The sequence below is a fragment of the Pan paniscus genome, chromosome 7 (genome assembly GCF_029289425.2).
Source record: "Pan paniscus chromosome 7, NHGRI_mPanPan1-v2.0_pri, whole genome shotgun sequence".
NCBI classification, from domain to species: Eukaryota; Metazoa; Chordata; class Mammalia; order Primates; family Hominidae; genus Pan; species Pan paniscus.
In genome coordinates this window covers 61,574,056-61,597,121 of record NC_073256.2, presented here as the reverse complement: position 1 = coordinate 61,597,121, position 23,066 = coordinate 61,574,056, and the positions used below count along the sequence as shown (strand labels likewise).

General features: G+C 42.4%; 1 protein-coding gene across 1 annotated transcript in view; it reads right to left on the bottom strand.

Moving 5' to 3' along the window:
• Positions 1 to 503: 503 nt before the first annotated feature.
• POMK (protein O-mannose kinase) overlaps positions 504 to 23,066 on the bottom strand; it is a 53,646-nt gene continuing 31,083 nt past the window's right edge. Inside the window, exon 5 of the mRNA XM_008976894.5 lies at positions 504 to 17,950. Coding sequence (XP_008975142.1) covers positions 17,180 to 17,950 — 771 coding nt within the window. The 3' untranslated portion in view covers positions 504 to 17,179. The remainder of the gene's footprint in view (positions 17,951 to 23,066) is intronic.

The window sequence follows — 23,066 nt, the reverse complement described above, 5'->3', positions numbered from 1 at the left end:
TATTACCCAGAGGGAGAGGCACGACTTAGAAGCCACCAAGCGGCCCCACCTCTTGAAAGAGCCCCCGGCCAGGCTGACGAAGTGGAAGGGAGCAGGTCGAGGAGTGTGCACACCCATTCTTGGCTGTATGCCAGGAGACGCTATCGCAGGTATAAGGGACAGGTACAGTAATACCTATAGTAGAGGTGCTTGTAATTGCAAAACCTTGTCAACAAGCTGAATGTCCGCCAGCGAGAAAACAAACTGCCCCACAGCAGGGGAAGTGCTCTACAGCTTCCCGCATCCACATGGATAAATCTCAAAACAAGGCTGGGGAAAATGCAAATTGCAGAATGCCTTTTTAATATATAAAGCAAAACAATAATGTATGTTGTTTAGGGACATCCATATATGTAATAAAAATACAAAGGCACACATGAAAATGTTGCGGGACTTTTACTTAGTTCAGCTAAAGACGGTGGAGGTCCTTGTCACACGCCAGGAAAGATTAGGCTCGCAGACAATTTGAAGGGTAAGGCAGGGTTTTATTGGGTGTAAAGGAAGAAAAAGGGGAACAGGGACTCAGCAGAGCCAGAGTTCTCCTAGTTGTAAGCTTCCCACCTCACAGATTAAATCCCAGGTTCTCCCGAGGAAGAGGAGGGCCAGGCTCCTCCCAGCTGCAAACTGAGGAGCGAACTTCTGTGGCTCCACCCCAGAGCAGTGCACAGGCCAGTTGGAGTTTTACCAGGGAACCCTTCCCATCTTGCTCATTCCTCGCTCTAAAGAAGTCTGTCTAACTGCCACTAGGATAAGAATAGGGACAAAGAGATCTTAACTGCTTCCTGCTGATAGGGGGCACTGTTTCGGGAAAATGGCAATCAGATCTCCCTCAGAGGCCTATCTAAGGGTGCCCAGCAGAAGGGGCCATAGTCCGAGGCTCCAGTAGCATGACCGTTTGATGTTCTGAAGGCAAGAAGAGACACTGGGTTATTAAACACATATGGCCGGGCACAGTGGCTCACGCCTGTAATCCCAGCACTTTGGGAGGCCAAGGCAGGTGGATCACGAGGTCAAGAAATCGAGACCATCCTGGCCAACATGGTGAAACCCTGTCACTACTAAAAATACAAAAAATTAGCCGGGCGTCATGGCAGGTGCCCGTAGTCCCAGCTACTTGGGAGGCTGAGGCAGGAGAATCACTTGAATCCGGGAGGCAGAGGTTGCAGTGAGCCAAGATTATGCCACTGCACTCCAGCCTGGCAGGTCAGGAGTTCAAGACCAGCCTGGCCAACATGGTGAAACCCTGTCTCTACTAAAAATACAAAAATTAGCCAGCAGTGGTGGTGCCTGCCTGTACTCCCAGCTACTTAGGAGGTAGAGGCAGGAGAATCGTTTGAACGGAGGTTGCAGTGAGCCAAGACCACATCACTGCACTCCAGCCTGGGCGACAGAGTGAGACCCTGTCTCAAAAAGAAAAGAAACAAGGGGAGGGATAAGGACAGCTCAAAAATCCTGAGGCTTTTTACCAATTTGTACATGGAGAAGGGGGCCAAAAGTCCGAATGGTAAACAACTTTACCCTTTTGCTGGCATGTTGGGCTTCTGGGTTCCCTTCCCCTGAAACCAATCCTAAGCCAGCCAGTTTAAGGTTTAGGAAATTAACTCTTTCCAGTTTGGAAAATGCATCTGAGGGGAGTGTCCCATAGTATGGAGACACAATTAGCATTGTCATTGTGAACCGAGGAGGAGAAAGGAAAAAAGAAGGCATTTTTTCAAAGGAATCCGAAGGGTTCCAGATGCATTTGAAAGTGGTGCAGACTGAAGATAAATGGCTACCCACATAGAAAGAGGGGAGCAGGCATCCCTGGTTCTTTTCCTAGCAAATACCTGGGGTACGTGAGGGATAGAAGGAATAGCGTCCTCTTCCATCCTTGCATCCCCATGCAACCTTCGCAAGTGCTACCATGGGTGCCAAAATGGCTTGCATCCATGAAGCAGGGGTCTAGAGGGTGGGAATTATCTCCTCTACCCATGAATGCCCTATCACCCCTGCTGTCAGTAGTCTTGGAGTTCCCTAGACCTCACTTATGCTCAGGGGTTGAGGGGTTGCATGGACTCCTTCTCATAAGCCAACTGCTAAGGAAAAACTGTGGAACTGAGTCCTCCAACAAGGGAGAGAAAAGGATGTCTTGTGACACACCCAGATAACTGGTGGCTACAGTTATGTTTGGTAGGATTTGGGTGCATGGTGCTTGGCTTTGGTTAGCTCCCTTGGTCTTACTTTCCCAAAAGGAAACCTCTGGATGATGGGCACCCTATTTATTCCCATTGCCTAGCAGAATTTGCAGGATAATTGCTCATAACTAGAATACTAATCCAGATTTTTTTACATTACCCATCCCTCTTGTTCTTTCTGAGCTGCAGCTGGAGATTGCTGGTTGGTTCACAAGCAGGGTCAGTCTAAAAATGCAGGCAAAAATTTAAAAACAACTGAGTTTAGAATTGAATGACAAATGTATGATAAGTTTTGGAACATAATTTCTCTCCAGGCCTCATTTTTGTTAAAAAAAAAAAAAAGAAAGAAAGAAAAGAAAAGAAAGAAAAGAAATTATGATAGGACTCAGTTGTTTGCAAAATAGACTTCAGTCTTATACTTGGCCTGATTATTTACATAAAGTGCAGCAAGAATAATTATTTCTACAAAGGCCTTTTGGACTGGCTTTGATGGAACTCTGTTCCACAAGGAATCTCAGATAAGATAAAGCCAAGCCCAGCCATGAACTGGGCTAATCCTCTCAAGTTCCCATGATACACCTTGGGTTGGGTGATCCTCTCCTCTTAAGGTCCCAGGATAAACTTGGAGCTCGTGGACCTGTTAGCAAGTGACATTCTTTACTGACCACAGGTCAGGAACCCTGTACAGGGACTGTGTAGACAAGAGTATGAGGCCAACTTCCCCACTGGGCTTTTATTGGCCCTGCAAGTCGAGATTGATTCTTTAAACAGAAGCATAGCCTTCCAGTGAAAGCCTCGGGAAAATAACCAGTTTTTCCAATTGCGTCTTGTTAACAAAAGATAAATGGATTCCTATCACACCGATCCAAACAACTATATTGCCACAAGTTAAGAATACTCACAGATAGTTTCCAGATTCTAGAGGAACCAGGCCAGGCGCAGTGGCTCACAGCTAATCCCAATACTTTGGAAGGCCAAGGCAGGCAGATCACTTGAGGTCAGGAGTTCGAGACCAGGCTGGACAACATAGTGAAACGCCATCTCTACTAAAAGTACAAAAACTACCTGGGCATGGTGGCCCGCGCCTGTAGTCCCAGCTACTCAGGAGGCTGCGGCAGGAGAATCGCTTGAGCCAGGGAAGCGGAGGTTGCAGTGGGCCAAGATCCCTCCACTGTAGTCCAGCCTGGGCGAAAAGAGTAACACTCTGTCCACAAAAAAAAAGGAACCAGGCAAAGAGAAACAAGCATGCTCCAAATCTTGTCCACAGGAGTATACCTCAGTCAATTATTAAAGACCATAAATAGTTTAAAATAAGTTTCCCTGACTCTGAAAAACAAAACAAGGATCAACAATATTCCCAGCAAAAGTCAAAAAGTTTGCTTCAGCTTTGAGTTCAGTCCATTTAGTTCTTGTTTTGCTTGATATTCGTGAACACTTCAGCTCTTTATGAATCCTGTACATTTGCCTTTATTCCAATGTGACAATCTCCAAAGTTATCAGAAACCTGTATTTGAGAGTACCTGCCAGAGTCCTATGGCTTATTATAAACCATCTTTTGAAAATGATTAAAACAAGACAACAATTGTCTGTGACTAGCCAAATGTCCAGGTTAGTTGCAGTTAGAAACACAATTGACAAAGAGGTTTGGCTATCTCTGTGGTTTACAATAACTTAACAACCTTAATTATGGTTGATAGCATATACTTAGACATTAGAGTTTTAGAAATCCCATATAATTTTGGAACATACATTAGCATTATTCACAAAAATATAACCTAAAGAAAACTGAACATCATTTTGGCAATCCCATGTACCTAAACATGTCAAATGATCCTGTTTACCTATTTCTTGGATATTTCAGGGGCACTCCAAACGGTCCAAAAAGCCAAACATCAGGAAAGACAATTTTGAAACTGAAGTTTGATTTTGGGAAGGCTGTTAAATATGTTCGAGGTTTAAAGCACTTGATGTTATGAAACAGAATTCCAGATTACCATAAGTTATTTATTTTGCCAAAATGATGACTCAGAAATTTTAAAGAAGCAAAAATCTTTTATAACCCTTTACAAATTTTGCTGAAGAGCAGATCAGTGCCTTAAGAATACCTTGTTGTGCTTTTATTTCGATGCTCAATTTACAGAAAAATCATATAATACCCTTTGAAATTTAGTCAATATGTTCACATAGAGAACCCCTTTGCAAGATTAATTTCCACAATGCTTCCACCACTTGTTTGAACCTGCAACTTCATCCTAATTTAAAACAATCCTTTAACCCTAGGCAAAAATTTACATTTCCATGCCTTCTTATAACCTTTTACAAAAAAACACATTTGGCTGGGCGTGGTGGCTCACACCTGTAATCCCAAGCACTTTGGGAGGCTGAAGCGGGTGGATCATGAGGTCAGGAGTTAGGGACCAGCCTGGCCAACATGGTGAAACCTCATCTCTACTAAAAATACAAAAATTAGCCGGGCATGGTGGCGCATGCCTGTAATCCCAGCTACTTGGGAGGCTGAGGCAGGAGAATAGCTTGAACCCAGGAGGCGGAGGATTCAGTGAGCCCTGATCACTCCACTGCACTCCAGCCTGGGCGACAGAGCAAGACTCCGTTTCAAAAAAAAAAAAAAAATTTACTGTTCTTACACACCTCGCATATAAATCTATTTCCAGTAGTCTCAATTACATGTTAAAACAGTAACTCCTAGCAATTTTTAATTTTAACGTAAAACTTGGTAAGCTGTTTTGTGTGCCAGATGCAGCCAAAGTTTGACTCCTAGCATAATTAAGGGTGTGGTTAGTTCCATATGTTCCCAGGTCTTAATAATTGTGAAGCCAGCAAGACAAATAGTTCTCAAAACCCAAAAAGCAGTTTATAACCTTAAAACACTTAGCAAACCTTGCATCTGGCCTGCATAATTTAGTCCGCCTATTTACATTTTGATGGCATCTGCTTTTTACCAATAATCTTTAAAGCTGTTTTTATTTCTCAAAGATTAAAGTCACATAAACTGAAAGGTACCACAGCTTTTATCTTCTCTTTAAAAAAAATTTGATCTAAGCGCTTGTCTTTCTTTAGGCCAGATTAATTAGAGCTCTTTTTACAGACATCGTACACAACATATATCTATAGTTACACAGGCAGGCAGAAGAAACCTCAGTCACTGGGTGGGATCCTTTAAGAGACAGGGCTAGGAAAACATGCAGCTATCAAACTAGAAAGGGACTCACTCCCTAAGGCAGGATTGCTAAACAAAGCCTTACCAGGGAGTTACAGGCCATGCCCCCAGATTGTAAAACAAGATGGAGGCCTGCAGTGAAGTTACCTAAAACCACACAGACATGCAAAGCACACCAGTGTGCAGGCCAGTTGGAGTTTCTCTGGGGACCCCTTCCCACCTGGCTGTCTCAGAAAGATAAACATTAAATTCCGGTAAGGGTTGAGAGCAGGAAGGGAGGAGAACCTTAAGGGCTTCACTGGCAGTGTTTCATTGCTTAAGTTGGGTGATACGGTGCATTTTGTATTATTTTTTATACTTCTTTGGGTGTCTGAATTATTTGATAATTTTTTAAAGCTACAAGACAATGTGATTAGTGCTATTAGGAGAAGGACAAAATGCTAAGGTGGCATTTGACAGAAGCACCCAGGCTTGTCTGGGAAGGCTTCCAGGAGGACTGTCATTTAAGTTGAGCCCTGAGAGATGTTAGCCAGGAGAAAGCAGAAAGAGTGTTCTCAGGAGAAGGAACAGCCTTTCCAACAGCGCAGAGAAAGTGTCACTTTGTGAAGGAACTGAAAGAAACCTGGGGCAACTGGAGCAGGGTTCTCTAAGGGGAGAGGGGAGACAGGAGGTGAACTAGATAGCAGAGTTGAGTGCAGGCTTCTCCCTAAGTACAGTAGAAGCTGTTGGTGAGTTTGAAGGTGGAGAATAACTCAGGAAAGTAATGGTCATGAGCTATCTCACAAACTCAAGTTCAGTCAAATGATTTTTCTCAAAGAAAGCCCCTATGCCAGAATGTCAGGACATTCAGGTACTCCCTCTTTCCTCTTTGCCCCCTGCCCCATCGCTCGAAATCCCAGGAGCTGAAGGACGCTGGCATCGGAGCGGTCTGGCCAGGCCATGGCCAACTAGTCATCTTCTGCCTAACACACAGCAGCGGCCCTATCTAGCCCAGCCCTGGCTTAAACCACAGAAGTCACTGGGTGAATGTGCCCTTCTCTTTTCACTTGGAGGACAGCTTTGTCACACCCTCCATGTCCAGGAGAGTCTGGAGTTCCTGTCTTAGGGCTGTGCATAGCTGTTCCTGTACCTGGAAGACCCTTCCTTACCCAGACACCTCATGGCTCCTCCCTCACTTCATTCAGCTCTCAGGCCAACTGCTGCCTCATTTAAGGAGGCCTTCCACAAAAACCGTTATCTAAAGCTAAAAGGTGCTGGAGCCTCGGATCCTGCTTTTCTTCATTACACTAATCTCCATCTGACATTACGTGTATTTGTCTGCCCCACTTGCACTAGAATGTAAGCTCCATGAAGGCAAGGAGTTTGTCCTGAGGGCAAGAACCTTCTCATTAGACTATAATACATTAACAAACAGCTCCAAAACCTCATGGCTTACCCCAACAACAATCCCTTTCTTGTTCACACTGATGCCCAACGCTTCATCACAGCAGAAGCGGCAGTGGGAGGACAATGTAGCAAATCCTACACTGGCTCTTCAAGCGCCTATCTAGAAGAGATGTCTATGACTTCCTTCATGTTTCTCTGGCCAGAGCAAGTCATATGGCCCCATGTGATCAACAGATTCAACACCTATTCAACTCTCAGCAACTAGAAAAAGAGGGAACTTCCTTAGTATGATAAAGGCATCTCCAAAAAACCTAACCTGACACTTGCAAAGACCGAATGCTTCCCCCTGTGGATCAAGAACAAAGCAAGGATACACAATAAGGCAAAGAAATATAAAAGCAAACAAACTGGCTCCATTCAAAGATGGCCTGATTGTACATGTGGAATATCTTAAGGAATCTACCATCAAAAAGCTACTAGAACTCATGAGTTTGGCAAGATCACAGAATTCAAAGTCAGTATACAAAAATCAATTGTATTTTTATTTTCTGGACATAAACAACTGGATGTTGACACTGAAAAAACTGGAATTTACAATTGAATTTTTTTTCTTTTATGATGGAATTTTTTTCTTTTTTTTTTGAGACAGAGTTTTGCTCTTGTCGCCCAGGTTGGAGTGCAATGGGACAATCTCGATTCACTACAACCTCCGCCTCCTGGGTTCAAACGATTCTCCTGCCTCAGACTCCCAAGTACCTAGGACTACAGATGTGCGCCACTATGCCCAGCTAATTTTTTTGTATTTTTAGTAGAGATGGGGTTTCACTATTTTGGCCAGCCTAGTCTCGAACTCCTGACCTCGTGATCTGCCTGCCTCAGCCTCCCAAAGTGGGAATTTTTTAAATTTAACAAAACAGGTACAAGACCAGAACACTGAAAACTACAAACAATTTAACAAAATTAAGACCTAAAAAGTTGGAGAGATATACTGTGTTCACAGATTGGAAGAATCATTACTGTTAAGATGCCAGTTCTCCCCAAATTGATCTATAAGTTCAATACAATCCCAGTCAAAGTTCCAGGAGTTTTGTTGTTGTTGTTGTTGTTGTTGTTGTTGTTAAAATTGACAAGTTGATTCTAAAAATGTATGTGGAAATGCAAAGGACCTAAAATGGCCAAAACAATTGTGAAAAATAACGAATTTGCAGGTCTTACAACTACCTGATGTTAAGATTTACTAAAAAAGGATAGGTGCCAGGCGTGGTGGCTCATGCCTCTAATCCCAGCACTTTGGGAGGCCAAGGCAGGCAGATCATGATGTCAGGAGTTCAAGATCAGCCGGACCAACACGGTAAAACCCCATCTCTACTAAAAATACAAAAATTAGCTGGGCGTCGTGGCGCATGCCTGTAATCCCAGCTACTCAGGAGGCTGAAGCAGGAGAATCACTTGAACCCGGGAGGCGGAGGTTGCAGTGAGCCGAGATCACGCCACTACACTCCAGCTGGGCAACACAGCAAGACTCCGTCTCAAAACAAAAACGAAAAAAACAAAAAGGGACAGGATAGAGAGCCTAGAAATAAACCCACCCATTGGTTTTTCACCAAGCTGCCAAAGGAATTTAATGAAGGAAAGGATAATCTTGTCAATAAATAATGCTGGAACAATTGGATATCCACATGGAAAGAAACCTTGATTCTAACTGCTACTTGGGAGGCTGAGGTGGAAGGATCACTTGAGTCTAGGAAATTGAGGCTGCAGTGAGCTATGATTGTGCCACTGCATCAAGCCTGGGCAATAGAGAAAGGCAATCCAAAAAACAACAACGAAAACAAAAAAACCCTACATTGAGACACTAATCACACCCACTAAAACAGCTAAAATTTAATGGGCTGAAATAAATAACAAGTGTTGGCAAAGATGTGGATCAAATGGAACTCATACATCGCTAGTGGGAAAATAAAATGGCACAACTACTTTGGTAAACAGTTGGAAGTACATGATATTAAACATATACTGACATATGACCATCTGACCGATCAGGTATTTGCTCAACACAAATGAAAACATATGTCTACACAAAGACTTATATTTTAAGGTTAACAGCAGTTTTATTCATAATAACCCAAAACTGGAAACAATGCAATATCCATCAGCAGGTAAATGAAGAGTGTGGTACATACATACAATGGAATAACTATGCACCAATAGATACAACCTACTAATACATGCAACAACATAGATGAACCTCAAAAACATTACACTGAGCAAAAGCAGACAGACACAAAAAAATATATACTACACTATATTACTATATTCTATGGTGTGAATATTTGTATCCCTCCAAAATTCATGTTGAAACTTAATCTGCAATGCAATAGTATTAAGAGGTGGGGTCTTTGGAGGTGATTAGGTCATGAGAGCTCTTCACTGGTGAATGAGCTTAAGCCCTTTATGAGAGGGGTGCTACACACAGCATTTGCCCTTTTTTTTTTTTTTTTTTTTTTTTTTTTTGCCCGTCTGCCCCTTCTACCATGTGAGGACAGTGTTCAAAGCACCATCTTCAAATTAGAAACTGGGCCCTCAGACACCAAACCTGCTAGTGCCTTGATCATAAACTTTTCAGCATCTAGAACTGTGAGAAATAAATTCCTATAATTTATAAATTACCCAGTCTCAGGTATTTTGTTATAGCACCACAAATAGACTTAGACACTGTATGATTCCATTACTGGAACTCTAGAAAAGCAATTCTAATCTTTCTAAAAAGATAGGAAAGAGTCATTGTTTGCAGCCAGCAAAGGGGAAAGGATTGATTGGGATGGGACACATAGGAAATTGCCGGTGTGATAGAAATGTTTTGTCTCTATCTATGAGGATAGTGACACAAGTACATAAATGTATTAAAACTCATTGAAATATACACTTAAAACTGTTGCATTTTATTATATAAAACAATGAGTCAATAAGCTGAGTTTTTAAAAACTCAATAATATTTCTTCCTGGAGTCAAGAATAACTATGAGGTTTCTGGCTTGGGAAATCAGATGTATGCTGTGCCACCTACAGATGAGGAAACACAGAAGCAGATTTTGAAGAAAGAAAAGTTATCTGGGAAATCTTGAGCTTGAGATGTTCTTTAGAAAAATGTTCATTCAAATCTCTTCTCCATTTATTAATTGGACTGTTTGGTTTCTGTATTGAATTACAGGAGTTCTACATGTACACTGGATATCAATTCCTTATTAGATATATGACCTGCAAATAAAATAGATGTAAAGGTCGGGAGAAATAGGAATTTGGGGAAAATCAGCACATATATGGCAAGTGAAGTCATGGCAGAGAATGAGATCACCCAGGTAATGTGTGTAAGGCTGAGAACAGAACCTTCAGGAGCACCAGGGATGGACAGAGACTGAGAAGAAGCCACAGTGACAGGGGGAAAACTAGGAGAGTATGATGTCACAGAAGCCAAGGCTTGTATATTACAAGGAGGAAACAACAAAAGATTATCTACTCAACTAAGCTACCCAGTCCTCAGTAACCCAGTGACAGCAGTTTCAGGGCAGTGGTAGTAGCAAAGGTCCAACTGCCTTGGTTAGAGGAGTCAAGGGAATATAAAGAAGTGTAGGCATTTCAACAAATAATGCTGGGATACCTGGACAGCCAAATGCAAAAGAATGATGTTTGACAGTGACTTTACATCATATACAAAAGTTAAGTCAAAGATCTTAATGGCTCAAAGACCTTAATGTAATAGCAAAAACTATAAAATTCTTAGAAGAAAACATAGGAGTAAATCTTCATGACCTTGGATTTGGCAGTGGATTCTTAGATGCAACACCAAAAGCATGAGCAACCAAAGAAAAATGTAGATACATTTGACTTCATAAAAATTTAAAACTTTGTGTATTAAAAGACACTACCAAGGAAGTGAAGACAACCCACCTGGGAGAAAATATCTGCAAAGCATATATCTGATAAGGGACTAGTATAAGGAATACAAAAAGAACTCCTACAACTCAACAACAAAAAAAACCCTGATTTTTAAATGGACAAATTTAAAAATTGGCAAAAAGTCTGAATAGACATTTCTCCCAGGAAGATCTACAAATAGCCAATAAGCATATGAAAAGGTACAACATCATTAGTCATCAGGAAAATGCATGTGTTCATATACTGGAAGACTTAATAGTGGTAAGATGTCAATACTACCCAAAGCACTCTACAGATTCAATGCAGTATCTATCAGACTCCTAATGGCAGAATTCCAGAAATAGAAAAATCCATCTAAAATGCATATGGAATCATAATTGACTCAACAGCCAAAATAATCTTGAAAAAGAAAAAGTTGGAGGTCTCACACTTCTGAATTTCAAAAACTACAAAACTATGGTAATCAAAAAACCGTGAGCCTGGCACTCAACTCCTCCACAACAAAGGACCAAAAAAGCAAGTAGTTAACCACATGTCAGGTAGAGCACCAAAGACAGAACACTATTCAACAGGGAACTTCTGAGGCACAAAGGGAGCAGTAAATAAAGCAGCCAGCATGTCTTGGACTGCCTCAGAAGCAGGAGGGGAATCCCATTTCTGGGAAAAGAAAAGTCAAAGAACTGCAGTGGTCCACATTCGCAGCACAGATGCTGGCACCCACAGGGTATGCCGTCAGCCTTCACAGGCCCTGAGTCCAGTATACGGAGCTGCCTGGAATCCATGCAAATGTGTTCTTCTAGAAAGGGAATTCCACTGGATCCTACTCACATCCCAAGAAACATGCTGCTGTGGCACAGCACCATTTTAAGAGGCTAGCCCCCACCAGATTATATCCTGCCCACTTGGGGTCCAATAAGCCCCTGCAGTCCACATCCCTGGGCCCCCAAGAACATCCTCCCACATCCATCCAGAAGGTTGCAGTATCACAATCACCCAGCAGTGCAGCCAGGTCCCCAGTACTCTGACCCATGAAGTGTCTTATATCCCAGGGAACAGGCAGTATAGCACACCAGGGAGGCTACCCCAGGAAAAAGGGAGCTGAAGCTCCCAGAACCTGGGAGCCATCTTCCCAACACCAATGCCACCAACAGAACCTTGCCCCTCTCAGCAGGGCAACAGCATGCCTGTGTGCACCTTCAGGGGGCCTGAGGACCAGTGTGTCCATATGTGCCATCCAAGAACCTAAAGACAGGCCTGCTCCACCCACTGTCACCAGTGTTCTCCAGTGCTATCTTTCCCTCATGCCACTACTGGTGCCTATATGCTCTGTAGGGGGGGCCTGACGACTGGCCCACCCCATCCAACACCACTGGTGCCCACGCACACAATCCCAAGGCCTGAACAGGCCTGCCCCACCTACCACCACCAGTGCCCACCCAAGTGCATCACCTAGGGGGCTAGAAACTGTCCCATTCATCCTGCCACAGCTACTGCCAACAGCTATGATTGCCACCTGACAGTCCAGTGTCTAGCCCACTGCTGCTACTGCCACTGCCAGCACCATAAATGCTGCCTGGGGGCTTGAGGACCAGCCCACCTGGGCCCCCCACTACCAGCACTTACACCAGCTGGGGTCCTGAGGACTAGCATGCCCAGCCCATCGCCACCACAGCTAAAGCCTGCCCATGCCACCAAAAGGCCCAGGGATTGGCCCCTCTGGCATCCCTTTCCCCAGAAAAGCCTCACAACAGCCTCAGCTAACAATGGCAACTTAAGCCACTGAGGACTCACAGTGACATGGTTACATGATACCAGTTACATTGGTTACAGCTGAAGAAATCATTGAGCCTACACTCCTGTGCTCACCAGAATCAAAGCCAAAACATCCTAATCACAACCAAAACTACAGATATGCCTACAAAAAAGTCTTTCCTTATGAAAGCCAATCCATAAAATTGGAAGAAGCAACTCTTCCACTAGCTGAATAGATATCAATGTAAGGACACAAGAAACATGAAAAAGCAAGGAAATGTGATACCTCCAAAGAGACACAATAATTCTCCAGTAACAGATTCAAAAGAAAAGGAAATCTATAAAAATGCCAGAAAAGGAATTCAAAATAATGATCTTAGGGAAACTCAGCAAGTTGCAAGAGAACACAGATAATACAAAGTAGGAAAACAATTCATGATCTGAATAAGACAGTCAGTAGAGATAGATATAGAAAAATAACCAAACAAATCCTGGAACTGAAAAATTCAATGAATAAAATTTAAAAATGCAACTGAGAGCTTCAAAAGTATGCTAGATAAAGCAAAACTAAGATTTTCTGAACTTGAAGACAGGTCTTTTGAAATAACCCAGTCAGACCAAATAAATTCTCGGTGTTTCAGGAAAGAGAAGGGAAGAGGCACAGAAAACCTATTTAGCAAAATAATAGTCAAACATTTCTTAAGTCTTGCAAGAGATACAGACATCCAGATACAGGATGTTCAGTAATCCCAAAAAAGATTCAAACCAAAAAGGTCTTCTGCAAGGCACATTACAATCAAATTGTCAAAAGTCAAAAACAGAGAGAATTCTAAAAACAGCAAAAGGAAAGCATCAAGTCACTTATAAGAGAATTTCCTGTTTAAAAAAAAAAAAAAAATTTACAGGTCAGGAGAGAATGGGATAATATATATTACAGTGCTGAAATAAAAAAAACTGCCAGCCAAGAATATTAAACTAAGTAAAGCTATCCTTCAAAATTGAAGGACAAATAAAGTCTTTCCCACACAAGTAAAAACTGAGAGGAGGAGGACCCCAGGCCCTCAGAGGAGCCTCATAGTGAGGCATTATACAGGTCCTGTGAGGGAGCACCATCAAGGGTCCCTCAGGGTTGAGGAGTCACCTCTGGGATCCCAGGACAACTAGCGATTGCACCCAAGGCAGGAGGAGCAACAGGAGGGCTGCCAAGGTCCAGTTGGAGGCTCAGGTCATGGCCACCCAGGAAATGGAACAGGGAGAAAAGGATCCAGAAACTGATGAGCACAGGGAAAGAAAACCTTTTGCAGAAACAGATGAGGAAGACAAGGGGGTTGATGTGGAGAAGCTACAAGTAATTGCAGCTGCCATTAAACAGGGTCTTGCTGCAAAAAGAAAAAGGCCTCAAAAGTATATACAAAAGCTTGCATCAACACCGAGAACATAACTGAATGTTATTTTGAGAACACAGAATGCAGAAATGGAATTATAGATATCCTATACAGTTGCTGACTTTGCTTCAAGAATACAACATAGACATGTAGAAGACTGAGGAGAGGAAGAAAAACTAATTAAAATATTTCAAGAGCAACAAAAGAGGTGGCAACAAGTTAGCATTGTTAGGAGACAGCAAATGAAAGAGATTAAGCTGCTATATGAGCAATTCACGAAGAGTATCATGAAAGAACTCTTTTCAGTGAAGAAAGTCAATTTAAATCGCCAAGTTCCAAGATAAAATTGTGTCAGAGACACTGCAGCAAGAGTTGGCACTAATTCATAACTTGAGCTACACTAAACCACATGACAGTATTTTGATATTCTTGTATAAACCAGTTTATTTCCTCTATCATTAGTCTGTTAAATGCCAGACCTCATTTCTGTGGTCTGTTGAATGAATCCTAGACAGTTCTGTGAGAAAGCAGCAATTACACAGTTATATACATGGTCAGTTAAATTTTAACATTAATGATAATTTAGTTTAAAAAAAAAAAAATACTGGCCAGGCACGGTGGCTCACACCTGTAATACCAGCACTTTGGGAGGCCGAGGCGGGTGGATCACGAGGTCTGAGGCGGGCAGATCATGAGGTCAGGAGATCGAGACCATCCTGGCTAACATGGTGAAACCCCATCTCTACTAAAGATACAAAAAATTAGCCGGGTGTGGTAGCAGGCACCTGTGGTCCCAGCTACTTGGGAGGCTGAGGCAGGAGAATGGCGCAAACCCGGGAGGCAGAGCTTGCAGTGAGCAGAGGTTGTGCCACTGCATTCCAGCCTGGGTGACAGAGTAAGACTCCATCTCAAAAAAAAAAAAAAAAACAGGGAAATCATCACAACCAGATCAGCCCTACAAGAAATGCTTAAGGGAATCCTACATCTGGAAGAGAAAGCCATACTGAGGCAGGAAATTAAAGAAAGAAAAATAAAATTAAAAAGAGAAAAACAAGCTTTCTATATTAGGCTGACTCATCCCAAAGGCAGTTAACAGGCAAAGCCTGGACCCAGACAAAGTCTCGATAACATTATCTAAGCAAAGGCTCAAAGGAATGTGCTCTGGAGACTCTCCCAGCACTCCCTCAACATAGGGAGAAAAAAACAAATTTTCCTTTCCCTTATGAGTAAACATATGAGTTTATAGATTCCGGTTTTCTGTAACCAGTAACTTCAAGTACTCTGTTTTAACTAAGCAGCACAGTGAAGGTTGTAAGACATGCCTGAGCAGGCCTGGGCTGCGGCAGTCTGGGTGCCATAGCGAACGTTATGAGATAAGCCCATGCAAGGCTCTTTTGAGCAAGCCTAGATAACAGCCATGTGAGCTGCACAGCAAGGGTCATATGTAATCCTGGCTCATGAACCTGTCACAGTTTGATTAGCTGCCTTTGTTCTGACCCTGTATCTTTGCTTCACGCCACCATAAGCTTGTTTCAAGCTAGCCCACCCCCTTTTAGAAGTGTGTATAAAAGTCAAGTACTGTCTTTGTCTGGGCCCAGTTTTTGGATGTTATCAGCTGGGTCTGAGTGCACTCAATAAAAATCCTCTTGTCTCACCCCATTGTCTCTCCAGTCCTCCTTCATTCCCACATTAATACCACCCTGAACACGCCCAATCTCATCTGATCTTCAAATAGACAGGATGGTATCTACCATCATGAAAACAAACAAAGGCTTAAAGCTCACTAATAGAACAGAAACACAAATGAGAAAAAGGAATCAAACATTATGACTATTTAAAAAACCACCAAATTGTAAAGTAAACAATACAAAAGAAGATAGGTGAAATCCCATCTCTACTAAAAGTACAACAATTAGCTGGGTGTGGTGGTGGGCACCTGTAATCCCAGCCACTTGGGAGGTTGAGGCAGGAGAATTGCTTGAACTTGGGAGGCAGAGGTTGCAGTGAGCCGAGATCCTGCCACTGCACTCCAGCCTGGGAGACACAGCAACACTCTGTCTCAAAATAAAAAATAAAAATAAATAAAAAAGATAGGAAAAAATATATACAAGACAATCAGAAAACAAATGCACAGGACTAAGTCCTCACCTATCAATAAAAACCCTGAATGTAAATAATTTAAATTCTCCAATTAAAATACATAGACTGGCTGAATGGATTTTAAAAAACAAGATTCAACTATATGTTACCTATAACAAACTCACATCACATGTAAAAACACATATAGACTGAAAGTGAACAGATGGAAAAAAATATTCCGTGCAAATTTAAACCAAAAATGTGCAGGAGTAGCTATACTTATTCATAATAGACTAAGTCAGAAAACATAAAAAGGGACAAAGAAGATCATTACATAATGAAAAAGGGATCAATTCAGCAAAAGGATGTAACAATTTTAAATATATATGCACCCAATACCAAAGTACTCACATGTATAAACAAACACTATTAGAGCTAAAGAGAGAGGCAGATCCTAATACCAAAAAAAGCAGGGGATTTTAATGCCTCACTTTCAGTATTGGGCAGATCATCTAGAAAGAAACATCAGACTTAATCTGCATTATAGACCAAATGGACCTAACAGACATTTACAGACCCTTTCTTCCAACAGCTGCAGAATATACGTTCTTCTCATCAGCACATGGACCATTCTGCAGCATAGACCATATGTTAGACCACAAAACAAGTCTCGATAAATTTTTAAAAATCTAAATCATATCAAGTACCTTCTCAGACCACAATGGAAGAAAAGTAGAAATCAGTAACGAGAAACTTTGGAAACTACAAATCCATGGAAATCTAACAACTGGCCAGGCATAGTGGCCCACGCCTGTAATCCCAACACTTTGGGAGGCCGAGGAAGTCAGGAGTTCGGGACCAGCCTGGCCAACATGGTGAAACCCCACCTCCACTAAAAATACAAAAATTAGCCAGGCGTGGTGGTGTGCCTGTAATCCCAGCTACTCAGGAGGCTGAGGTGGGAGAATTGCTTGAACCTGGGAGGCAGAGGCTGCAGTGAGCCAAGATCACATCACTGCACTCCAGCCTCGGCAACAGAGCAAGACTGCATCTCAAAGAAAAAAAAAAAATCTAACAACCAATGTGGACTACCTACAAATGTACATGTGGATGTGGACAACGAACCACATGGCTAAGCCATAAAAAAAAACAATAAAACACGAAACTCAGGCAAAAAACTCCACCATCAGAGTAGAATGCTGTAACTTCCATTCAGCCCTTCAATTCCACCTTCATTGGCTGGACTGGTTTTCACAGCATCTCTCTTGCCTGAGACATCATGGCATCTCTAAGTGTATCCAAGACCTTCTGGTAGGTCTCCAGAACGTCCTGGGCAGTGGGTCTTTCTGAGGGAGTCTGGCTCTTGCATGCTTTGTGAATATCAAACAAATGGAATCGGACCATATCACTCCCTTCAATGTGCCCCAGAAGGAAACTGGAGATGTCTGGGATCTTCCAAATGTCAATCTTCTCATCATATGCGGGCATGAGATCATCGCGGAAAGGCACGTCCTCTCCATAGGGCCACAGTTGCTCTGGAGCCACGAAATCCCCATGCAGCTCCCTGTGGCCGCACTTCACCAGCATCCCGGAGCTGTGGTTCACCAGGGGTAAGGCGTCCAAGTCATTTGCCAAAATGCTGAAGTTGCTTGTTAGCAGATACTGGGACAGTGTCTTCGGCAGGTCGTTGGAGTCGCACATGACCCGTGTGCCCACAGGGCTGTGGTGTAGGTAATTAATGATGCTGACATAGTCCATGGCCAGCTCCAGCCTGTGCTGCCACGTGTTCACATTTTGGTACTTTGAAAGGTTTAGTGTTTCTTCCAGGTTACTCAAGGAACCTAGAGGGTGATATTCAGTAAGCATAGTGTTGTCATCCTCACAATAGCCAAGCAGCGTGACAACATGTGTGCCTTGTAGAGATTTCAGCATCTGCAGTCCATGGAGGAAATCATCTTTCATCTCCAGGCTGGTGAGCTGTGAGAGAGCAACTTTGTGCTCCTTCCACTCAGACAGAAAGACCTGCAACAAAGCCATAGAGAGCATCAGGCCTGAACTCTCACCTAATTTAGTGACCAAAGAACAACAAATATCTTTTAAGTGGCAGGTGTTCTGCAGAAGATACAGAAATTAACAAGGTGCAGACCCCATCGTAGAGTTGCTCTCCGTCTAGTTATGAAGAGAGACCGATGAGCAAACACAGCATTCAGCAAGGCAAGTGCCACATTAGTGGGTGGAACCTCAGGGCAGGAAGCGATTGCCTCTGGGCAGGACACTGAGAGCTGCTGCAGAGGGTGCTGGAAGGCTTCGGGAAGCTGGTCTCATAGAACGAGGGGGACCTGCAGATTCGATGTAGGGCAGGGGAGTGCTAGCTCAGGAGGGAAGACTCCATATAACTGCATGGCAGGGAGGAGTGGCAAGTAGACTGCCAGTTCCAATGGACCACCACACAGTGGGTGGGGAGGAAGAGGAGGCAGGGGAGTGGACTGGAAAAGTGGGTAAGTGTGGAGACCCCGAAAAGCCTACATGAGGGCGTAGAGCCCTGCCCATCACGTGTAACAATGTTACTCATTAATTTTAAAAGGTGGCATAGTAAATCATAAATAGGAACATTTATATGTAAGGAAAACATTTTTGCATGTTCTGTGGTTTGGTGTTACTTCAGCTGTAAAGGCAGGAGCTGAAATGCTACATAAACACTAGACCTTCTCATAGAGTCCACAGCTAATAGAAGAGCAAGTGCACATTTCTGCCTTGGATTTTCACCTTTCATTTGCTTGCAGGAAGCACTGTAATTAAAGAAAGAACCTCTGATCTTTTGCTTAAATCCCAAGAGAAGGCAGAAGATTACAAAAGAGAAAGCAGGCTCAGGACTCAGGAGATTCCTGCCCCAGGCTCATTCTGCAAGCAGTGTGCCATGTCATCGTTCAAATAAAGGTTATGGTTTCCAAAGCAGTTTTTTGCATTATTTATCAAGAGACTCTAACATCTAAATCTAAGGCAATAATCGGAAATAGGTAAGAAGCTCCAGGAATAAAAATCTGACATTATTTATAAAAGCATACACTGAAACTTATCAAAAGATGGGAGCAGCATGATCAACATAGTGAGAACCCATCTCTACAAAACATTTTTTAGAAACTAGCAGGGTGGGCCAGGCGTGGTGGCTCACACCTGTAATCCCAACACTTTGGGAGGCCAAGGCGGGTGGATCACCTGAGGTCAGGAGTTCAAGACTAGCCTGACCAACATGGAGAAACCCTGACTCTACTAAAAATACAAAATTAGCCAGGCGTGGTGGTGCATGCCTGTAATCCCAGCTACCTGGGAGGCTGAGGCAGGAGAATCACTTGAACCCGGGAGGCAGAGGTTGCCGTAAGCCAAGATCACGCCACTGTGCTCCAGCCTGGGCAACAAGGGTGAAACTCTGTCTCAAAAAAAAAAAAAAAGAAAGAAATTAAGAAACAAGCAGGGTGTAATGGAGCGTACATGTACCCCCAGCTACTCAGGGGAGGCTGAGGTGGGAGGATCATTCAATATATATATGTCATGTGGTCACCAAAATGTATATATTTATACAGTTATAACAGATAAAAGTAATGGTACGGCTGGGTGCGGTGGCTCATACCTATAATCCCAGCACTTTCGGAGGCCAAGGCAGGCAGATCACCTGAGGTCAGGAGTTGGAGACCAGCCTAGCCAACATGACGAAACCTAAAACCTAAAACCTCTACTAAAAATACAAAATTAGCCGGGCATGGTGGTGCATGCCTGTAATCCCAGCTACTCAGGAGGCTGAGGCAGAAGAGTAGCTTGAACCCCAGGAGGTGGAGGTTGCAGAGAGCCAAGATCGCACCATTGCACTCCAGCCTGGGTGAACAAGAGTGAAGCTCCATCTCAAAAAAAAAAAAGCAATGTTACAAATGAGAAGTATACAAAACCGTTTGTATAATATTGTTCCAACTGCATAAAACGAGACAAATTTAAATTACAGCACATGGAAATCAAAGGAAATATGCTAATGCCTTAGTTGTCTTTATGTGGTAAGATTCTGGGTGATTTTTTTTTTTCCTTCATATCTTTTGGTATTTTCCAAGATGAACATATATTACTTTTACAACTTAAATTTTTTAACTCAAAAATATATAAAATTTCAGAAAAACTAACATTGGGAATTTAAAAAAAAAAAAAGAAAAAGAAATATTATATAAAATGGAGTTGGACCCAAGGACCATGAAGATCTTTTCTGGATCTAAGAAGGGAGGTTCATTATGGAAAAACCCAGATAACTTTGATTGGCTCATAACATTCAAATGAAAACTCTTTCAAGACTCTCTAATCCTCATATTTGAGAAATTTCACTAAGGATAATAACTTCTATTAAAAAGCTGTTTTTGGGCCGGACGCGGTGGCTCACGCCTGTAATCCCAGCACTTTGGGAGCCGAGGCAAGAGGATCACAAGGTCAGGAGATCGAGACCAGCCTGGCAACATGGTGAAACCCCATCTCTACTAAAAATACAAAATAATTAGCTGGGCGTGGTGGCGCGCGCCTGTAGTCCCAGCTACTCGGGAGGCTGAGGCAGGAGAATCGCTTGAACCCAGGAGGCAGAGGCTGAAGTGAGCCAAGATCACACCACTGCACTCCAGCCTGGTTAGAGTGAGACTTCGTCTCAAAAAAAAAAAAAAAAAAAAAAAAAACTGTTTTTCACTCTGGCTGCTACATGCACTAAAAATTTCCTAAATTTTAAGGACTAGATAAGACCACATTCTAAAAATTCAAGATTTTTTTAAATTTTCATATTGAACACACGCTCTCCATAGATTTGCATCCCACTGAATCTGATAATTGGCTCTAATACAAACAATTGAGGTTTTGTTCAGATCCATGGCTTCCTTACACCCACCTCTGCATGGTCACCACCAGAACTGGCAATGGCTTTGGTTTTCTAGGCCCATTTTTCACCTAAAAACGATGCTGGCTTTTGGGAAGCTGCTGCTACACATTCAACAATAAGTGGGGGGCCGGCCGCAGTAGCTCATGCCTGTAATCCCAGCACTTCAAGAGGCCGAGGCGGGCGGATCACGAGGTCAGGAGATCGAGACCATCCTGGCTAACATGGTGAAATCCCATCTCTACTAAAAATACAAAAAATTAGCCGGGCGTGGTGGCAGGTGCCTGTAGTCCCAGCTACTCGGGAGGCTGAGGCAGGAGAATGGCAGAATGGCATGAACCCTGGAGGCAGAGCTTGCAGTTAGCCGAGATCAGGCCACTGCACTCCAGCCTGGGCAACAGAGCGAGACTCCGTAACAACAACAACAAAAAAACAGTAAGTTGGGGAGGCTCAGCCACAGGCCCCAGGGCTCCTGATCCCTCATTTGTGTCTAATTCATTTTTGTTTCAGATAAATGAAGATTATTAAATATTATTATGAAATACTATTAGTCTTTGAGATCACACACAAATATTTGAATCCTCCAATATAAAAAATTTGCTAGTCATGGACTGTTTAAGAATCATTTCTCACAACCTCTAATTTAGTTGCTTTTAATCATTTTCTAAAAGACTTTTATTTGGAAAGAACAGTTAAAATACTTTACTTTTTTATTATAAAATTAATCATGAACACTTTTCTTGGTAAAAACTCAAATACAGAGGATAGGCAGGATGTCTCCCTGCCCCCAGTTTTACTTCCCGACCCAAAGGAAACCTGGTAACTGGCTGTCATCCTCCCAGAAGTTTTTCTATGCCTTTATTTATTAATGTACACTTGTAAAACAGCATTTGGGTTTGCTGTTATACTAATGGCGTTATAACATACATACATTGCAGCTTTTTTTTCATTTAACTGAGCCTCAGAAATCCTTTCCATATATACATGTAGATCTAGGCCATTCTTTTTAAAGCTGAGTAATGTTTCATAGTGTGGGCATAATACCTACACTTGTGTATTTCCAGTAAGCTTTTACAGATACTACTACCTTTTTTCTTTAAAATTAAAGTATAATATAATAAAAATACCAGGAATTTGGAATGGATGCTGTCAAAATAGATTGGATTCTTTCTTAAGATTATTATGTAGCTATAATTTTGTAAAGACCTTTAATAAGATCTTATATGATCTATTTCTAAAGACCTGGACATTTAAGTTAGTCCCTTTTCTAATGACAATGCTACAGTGTATAACCTTATATTTACATGTCTATGTACATGCACAAATATTTTATAAGCTAGGTAAGTAGACAGAATTTACCGAATATCTATTGCCATCATTACCCTCCAAAGTCTGTGCTAGCATGCACTTTCACCAGCAGCGCATGATAGAATCTTAGGAATACACCCTTAGTCACACCAGATTATTACCACTGTTTGTAATTTGTGCCAATCAATGGATGAAAATAACTTACTCTTCTAATTTGTATTTCCCTGATTACTAATGAGGCTAGGCATTTGTCATCTTTTTAGGCATTTCTGTATTTCTGCTGTCAAAAGTCTGTTCACTGTCCTTTATCCAATTTTCTATAGGGTTGTCTGCCTTGTGCTTATTAATTACTGGGAGTTCTTTATATATACTTGACCCTTGAACAACACGGGTTTGAACTGCGCAGTTCCACTTACACACAGATTTTCTTCTGCCTTTACCACCTCTTGGATACCAAGACCAACCTCTTCCTTTCCTCGTCCTCCTCAGCCCACTCACTGTGAAAAAACCAAGGATAAAGACGTTTGCGATGGATGATGGATCCACTTCCACTTAAAGAACAGTAAATGTATTTAATTAACAGTAAATGTATTTTTTCTTATGATTTTTCTTAATAACATTTCTCTCGTCAGGCTTCTGAGCCCAAGCCAAGCCATCGCATCCCCTGTGACTTGCACATATACCCCCAGGTGGCCTGAAGTAACTGAAGAATCAAAAAAGAAGTGAATTTGCCCTGCCCCGCCTTAACTGATGACATTCCACCACAAAAGAAGTGTAAATGGCCGGTCCTTGCCTTAACTGATGATATTCCACCACAAAAGAAGTGAAAATGGCCAGTCCTTGTCTTAAGCGATGACATTACCTTGTGAAAGTCCTTTTCCTGGCTCATCCTGGCTCAAAAAGCTCCCCCACTGAGCACCTTGCGACCCCCACTCC